The sequence below is a fragment of the Crocuta crocuta genome, unplaced genomic scaffold (genome assembly GCF_008692635.1).
Source record: "Crocuta crocuta isolate KB4526 unplaced genomic scaffold, BGI_CrCroc_1.0 scaffold367, whole genome shotgun sequence".
In the NCBI taxonomy this organism is placed as follows: domain Eukaryota; kingdom Metazoa; phylum Chordata; class Mammalia; order Carnivora; family Hyaenidae; genus Crocuta; species Crocuta crocuta.
Genome location: NW_027527936.1, coordinates 2,724,538 through 2,730,511, shown reverse-complemented (window position 1 = coordinate 2,730,511; position 5,974 = coordinate 2,724,538). Strand labels below are relative to the sequence as shown.

General features: G+C 63.2%; 1 protein-coding gene across 1 annotated transcript; it reads left to right on the top strand.

The window, feature by feature from the left end:
- The first annotated feature begins 823 nt into the window (after positions 1–823).
- CLDN19 (claudin 19) lies at positions 824–4,949 on the top strand. Its single transcript, XM_077752192.1, has 4 exons — positions 824–1,070; positions 2,506–2,670; positions 2,781–2,865; positions 4,710–4,949. The coding sequence occupies exons 1-4, from the start codon at positions 848–850 to the stop codon at positions 4,870–4,872; spliced, it is 636 nt and encodes a 211-aa protein (XP_077608318.1). The 5' UTR covers positions 824–847; the 3' UTR covers positions 4,873–4,949.
- The last annotated feature ends 1,025 nt before the right edge of the window (positions 4,950–5,974 follow it).

Sequence of the window (5,974 nt, the reverse complement as noted above, 5' to 3'; positions counted from 1 at the left end):
TACTATCTCCCACCTCCCCGACCAGGCCTCTTGCTGGCTGGCAGCCAGGTCTGGCCCAGCCTTGATGGGGTCCCTCTTCTGCCTCCATCAGATCTCAGATCCCACAGTACATATCCCTGGCCTGGCCTCCCCTGTTTTGGATACATATGCCCGCCCCCGACCCCCAGAACCCGGATTCCCTCTCCCAACATACCCTCCCAGCCCAGTCTCTCTACATCTGGTCTCAGAGATCTCTCCAGAAAGTTCTTCCTGACATCTAACTCTAGTCTTACCTGCTGCAAAATGGAATTCCATTTCCTTTCTGTCCTACAGTCAGAGGACAGAAACCCAAGGGGCAAGTCAGCCAAGCAACAGCAAAGTGCATCATCTCAGCGCTGGTGCTGGGCAGGAATTAGAATTGTAGGATATTTGCAAGTTCCTAAAGGGGGTTCCCGGCAGGAAGGCCCTGAGGGGCAAACAGGGTCACTCCTCCCAGCCCCTCCCCTCTCTATCCCCGGGAGGCGGGGCCGAGGCACCCACCTGTGCCATGGCCCCGCCCCCCACCCCAGGGGGCCGGCAGGAGCCATGCTGAGGACCCTGCTCTGGCTTAGGCAGCTGCTGTGGGCGGGCCCCTGGCCTTCCCAGCCCCTCGGCCTCCCCCTGCATTCTAGAGCCCAGAGCCGCTGCCTTTGCCGCCGCCACCACCACCGGGCTGCAACCTCTCCTTCTCAGCCTCTGGCCACCCGCCGCTCTCCTACCCCCCCACCCAATTGTTCCTCTCACCTGGCCATGACCCGGGCCTACCCAGGGACCCTGGCCCGGGCCTGAGCCCTGGGACCTCCAGCCCCCTCCTCCCCTCCCCTGGGTCATGGCCAACTCAGGACTCCAGCTCTTGGGCTACTTCCTGGCCCTGGGTGGCTGGGTGGGCATCATCGCCAGCACAGCCCTCCCGCAGTGGAAGCAGTCCTCGTACGCGGGCGACGCCATCATCACAGCCGTGGGCCTCTACGAAGGGCTCTGGATGTCCTGCGCCTCCCAGAGCACCGGGCAGGTGCAGTGCAAACTCTACGACTCACTGCTCGCCCTGGAAGGTAGGTCTCCCTGCCTTGGGGGAGGTGGGATGTGGGGGAAGGGGGGAGTCTGGAGCAGGCTGGCACACAGCCTGACCCTGTGCTGGGCCTCATTCTCCAGCCCCTACCCCTGTGCGTTTTGAAAATCCAGGCCAGCCTGGTGCCCCGTGGAGGGCAGGGGCTGTAGGCTCTGACAGCCAGGAGTCCAGATCCCCGCTCTGCCACTATAACCTTAAAGGAGCCGCCCCCTCGCCTGGGTGGCTTAGTCGGTTAAGCGTCCGACTTTCGCTTAGGTCATGATCTCGCGGTTCGTGGGTTCGAGCCCCGCGTCGGGCTCTGTGCTGACTGCCAGCTCAGAGCCTGGAGCCTGTTTCAGTCTGTGACTCCCTCTCTCTCTGACCCTCCCCTGCTCACGCTCTCTCTCTCTCTCTAGAAATTAAAAAAAAAACCTTAAAAAAAATTAAAAAAAAAAAAAAGGAGCCGCCCCCCTGCCTGTGTTCGCATGTCCTCATCTGTAGAGGGGCGCACGAGGGCCTTACAGGACTGTGGCAGGGTTAGCTGAGAGGGGTGCCTGGCACTCGGAGAGGCTCATTCCCCTCCCCTTCTCCCCATACTCCATATGCGGACACACTGTGCACACACCTTCATGCCAGGCCTGCACCGAGACACGCACGTCCCCATTTGGGCGCGCCGACCCACACTACGCACACACCTGTGCACACGGCGTTTGCGCTCGTGGTTCCCTCTCCTTCTCCTTCTCCCGGGGTGCGGGGCTGCGCCTGACAAGTTGGCTTGTGTAAACAGGCCACTGCAGCTCTGTCCCTGGCTTGGGGCCAACCCACCCACCCTCTGCCCAGGGCCTCACCGGCCTGAGCCGGGCAGCTATCACACAACACCCCCTCCCCATGCCCACCCAGGTGGGTCGCCTGGCTCTTTCAGGGACCCAGATCCCCTGGGCTGCCGGTGGCCCAGGACTGACCTGGGTGCAGGTGTGTGCCTGCCATGGACGAGTCAGGGGGCAGAGCGGAAGGTGACCAGGAGCCATGATGACCGATGGAGGAGGCGTCCCTGCCTGAGAGCCAACCTGGACGAGCCGGGCCTCAGACTCCCTCGGTTCTTTCTTCTGCTGACTCTGCAAGGCTCCAGGAGGAAGCGACCCCCACTGCTTGGGAGGGGGTGGGCCAGGCCCCAAAGGGAGGCTGCCTGCAGAGAGCAGCTGGCCAGAGAACTCAAACTTCCCTGATGCTACAGAGTCTGAAGGGGAGAGGAGAGGGGGGTGAAAGTGAAGCTCGGGCCCACAGCCTGTAATCACCTGTGTCCTCACTGTCCCCTCACACCTGCTGCAGGTGGCTGCCAGGGAGGAGCTTCGTGCTCCTGCTCCGGCCCCTCCCATCCTGGGCTCCTCCTGTGTCCCCACTTCTCCGGCCACCCGCTCAGTCCCTCCCGCCCTGCCCAGGTCACATCCAGTCCGCCCGAGCCCTGATGGTGGTGGCCGTGCTCCTGGGCTTTGTGGCCATGGTGCTCAGTGTGGTGGGCATGAAGTGCACCCGTGTCGGGGACAGCAACCCCGTCGCCAAGAGCCGCATCGCCATCTCTGGGGGTGCCCTCTTCCTCCTGGCAGGTGAGTGTCCCTGGCTCCCTCCCCACCACCTCGGCCATGGCAGGTGGCCCCACTCTGGGTGGCCGGCTGGGGGCCAGAGCAGAGCTGAGCCCTCCCTCCTTTGTCCTTAGGCCTCTGCACTTTGACAGCCGTCTCATGGTATGCCACCCTGGTGACCCAGGAGTTCTTCAACCCCAGCACACCTATCAATGCCAGGTGGGTGCCAGGGCACGGCTTGGGCCAGGGGACAAGCTGGGCCTCCCGCTCCACTGCCTTTGTCCAGCAGGACACTTGGAGGGAGAAACAAGGGTCGAGCCCTGAGTGTCATAACCAAGAAACTCTCTGGAGCAGGGAGCCAGGCAGGGTGTGGTTGGGTGCTCTGAAGGGGCAGGGGCCCTGTGGAGGGCACTCCAGGAGCTAAGCAACCCGGATCCGGGTTTAAATCCCAGCTCTGTGTGTGCTGGCTGTGTGAAGGGCGAGTTCCTTAATCTTTCTGAGCCTGGTCTCCTCCCTGTAAAATGGAGCTGGGACCCAAGGACCCAAGGACCTCACACATGTGGGTGTGAGGGCTCAATGAGATGCTGCAGGGAGGACTTTGCACCATTCCACACCATTCCAGCGCCCTGGAGAGCACTCAGCAAACCCGTCGCTGTGATCCCCGCAGAAGGCAGCGGGTGCTTTGGGCTGGAAGATGGAGACTGGAGAAGCAGGAAGGGCAGACATTGGGGGGCCTTACGGCCATAGGAAAATTTGGCTCCCCATCCTGGGGTGGAAGGCGGCCAACAATCGTGGCTGTGACGTGCAATGTGGTGGGGAGGGGATAAGACCAGTAAAGTGCAAAGGTCCGGAGCAGGGCTTGGGGCTAGAGGCTCGCAGTGAAAAATACGTTCAGAGATATTTAGCAACTAGAACAGCCAGGACTGGTAAGGCCGAGGGCGTGAGGGTGGAATAGGGGGCTCTGTGAAGACAGCCTGGGCCCACCTGGCTCCAGCCTCCCCTCTCAGCTGTGTCAGAGTAGAGAATGGAACAGTCTCAATCCCACACATCGTGAATGACCTTTGGCCCTGGCAGAGGGAGAAGAGGAAAAGATGCTGGGGCTGTTCCAGTCTGGAAGGCTCCCTGGAGAAGGCAAAGGTGTGGTGAGGGAGAAAAAGGAGACCTCTGGATTGGGGCTTATTCCCTGGGGCTGGCAGCTCCGGCCATGAAGGTCTCCAAGCAAGAGGCTGCTCGGCTCAGTGACAGACGTCAGCCTGGCTCTGGTTCCTTATCCCTCCAACACTCCAAGGCATCCAGTATGCCGGCCCTGGGCTTGGCCCTGGGGACACGGAGGGACCCGGTGCTCTCTGCCCTGGAGGCGCTAGCGTCAGCTCGGGCAAGCCAGGAGCTGAATGGCCACCTAGTGAGAGTAACGGTCAGGGCCCAGGGGTCAGGAAAAGACCCTGGGAGGAGGTGGCGTCTGAAGGGGGCCCTGAAGGAAGAGGAGTGGAGCGCCAGGAGGCACAGACGTGGGACCCTCCAGGAGGGGGCGCCTAAAGCAAAAGCATGGGGGCGGGGCGTCCTGGGGGCGCCGCAGAGAGAGGCTAGGCTGGAGGAGGGCCCGGAAGCGGGGAGACCCGGGGCACCAGGGGGAGGGTCCCGCGTGCGCCGGAGGAGAGCGGGCCGCCCGGGCTGGGAGTTCTTTGGGCCACAGGGTGACCGAGAGAAAGATGGCAGGGATTGCCCTGCTCCTCTCCACGGGCCTCGGCGGCTCTCCTGGACCCCCTCCCCTGGCCAGATGCGGAAAGGGGCCCGCGTGCACGCGCAGAGCAGGCCGCCCTGGGCCTGGGTCACTCTGGGCGGTGCGGCTGTGCTGGGGCGGACGTCGGCGCTGGGGAAGAGGGGGGCATTCATCCGAACGCATCCAGAGAGACCGGGGAGGCTTGGGATGCCCCTGGTCTCAGCTCCCCACACCCTGCGCACCCCGCGGAGGGGGGGCGAGTGGCGTGGGCGGGCGCGGGGGGACCCCCGGGACAGGGCAGGCTTGCAGCCAGCCCTGACGGCGACCTCCCTACCTTTTGCAGGTACGAGTTCGGCTCGGCCCTGTTCGTGGGCTGGGCCTCCGCCGGCCTGGCCATGTTGGGGGGCTCCTTCCTCTGCTGTACGTGCCCGGAGCCTGAGAGAGCCAACAGCACCCCGCAGCCCTACCGGCCTGGCCCCTCGGCTGCTGCGCGAGAGTACGTCTGAGCCCTGCACGCCTCCGGCCCCTTCGGCACCCCTGCGGCACAGCGTGCCCCCCGAGCCCCGTTAGGGTTCTGAGCAGCTTGTCCCCACATAGGCACCTACTCTGCCCTCTGAGACTCAGACCCAGACACTCAGAGGGAGGCCAGAGGCAGGACCCAGCCCGCAGGTGCACACGCATGTCGAGGTACGGGCAGGGACCTGTCTGCACCGTGCACGGGCACCAGATGTTTCCAGCCCAGATGCCGTCACTTTCCACGGGCCACTTATTTACTCGCTGCAGGGCTACGTGAGTGTCTACTCTGTGCCGGGCCCTGGGGACACAGCCACAAAGGTGGACCTTGGTGCCCCATGCCCTGGGGTGGCTAGTGCCTGTCCCCTTCCCAGGCTGACAGGCTCCTCACAGCAACCCCATAAAGGGGGCAGTGTCAGGATGATGAATGTCCCCACCTTACACACGAGGAAACAGGTTCAGAAAGACCAAGAGGTTTGGTCGGCTCGCTGTCCTTGGGTTTAGGTCTCAGGCCCTTCCAGTAGACCCAGCACCACACGCACACACACACACACACACACACACACACACGGCCAGGCCAAATCGTGTTGCCCCTGCTGCCAGGAATGGGCCCCCGGGTGGGCTGCTGGGAGGGCCCAGGTCTGACCACGCTGGCCAGTCCCTGCGCCTGGGCCTGAACCCCACAGCCCCTGCCCCGCCCTGACGCTCACCCCACTAACCAGCTCTCCTCTCTTTTGACTTTCAGACCAGTTGTTAAATTGTCCGCCTCCGCCAAGGGCCCCCTGGGTGTATAATGTCCAGGTCCCCAACCTGACTGTCCCCTGCCACACCTAGACTGTGTGTTTGGTAATTTTTGGAAAGAGAAGTGAACCTCCAGCCTCAAGTGTGGCGTCCTTTGATCTGTCCCTGGCATGGCTTAGAGTGGGTCCCTGAGTCCTTGGGCATAAAGATGGGGAGACAGACCTCCAGGGTGGGTTACACAGCACATCCAGTGCTGATCCGGGCTCCAGTAACTCCCCAGCCTGGCTGTGACCTCAGAGCCGCCTTCCCCATGCCCTCCTCAGCCAGCTCTGTCTGGCTTCCCAACACCTGCCT

Bases quoted from the DNA above. Each gene is read 5' to 3' on its own strand.
- CLDN19 (XM_077752192.1), top strand. From the start codon at position 848: ATGGCCAACTCAGGACTCCAGCTCTTGGGCTACTTCCTGGCCCTGGGT. The intron at 1,071-2,505 runs GTAGGTCTCCCT...CGCCCTGCCCAG, and splicing joins CTCACTGCTCGCCCTGGAAG to GTCACATCCAGTCCGCCCGA. The intron at 2,866-4,709 runs GTGGGTGCCAGG...TACCTTTTGCAG, and splicing joins AGCACACCTATCAATGCCAG to GTACGAGTTCGGCTCGGCCC.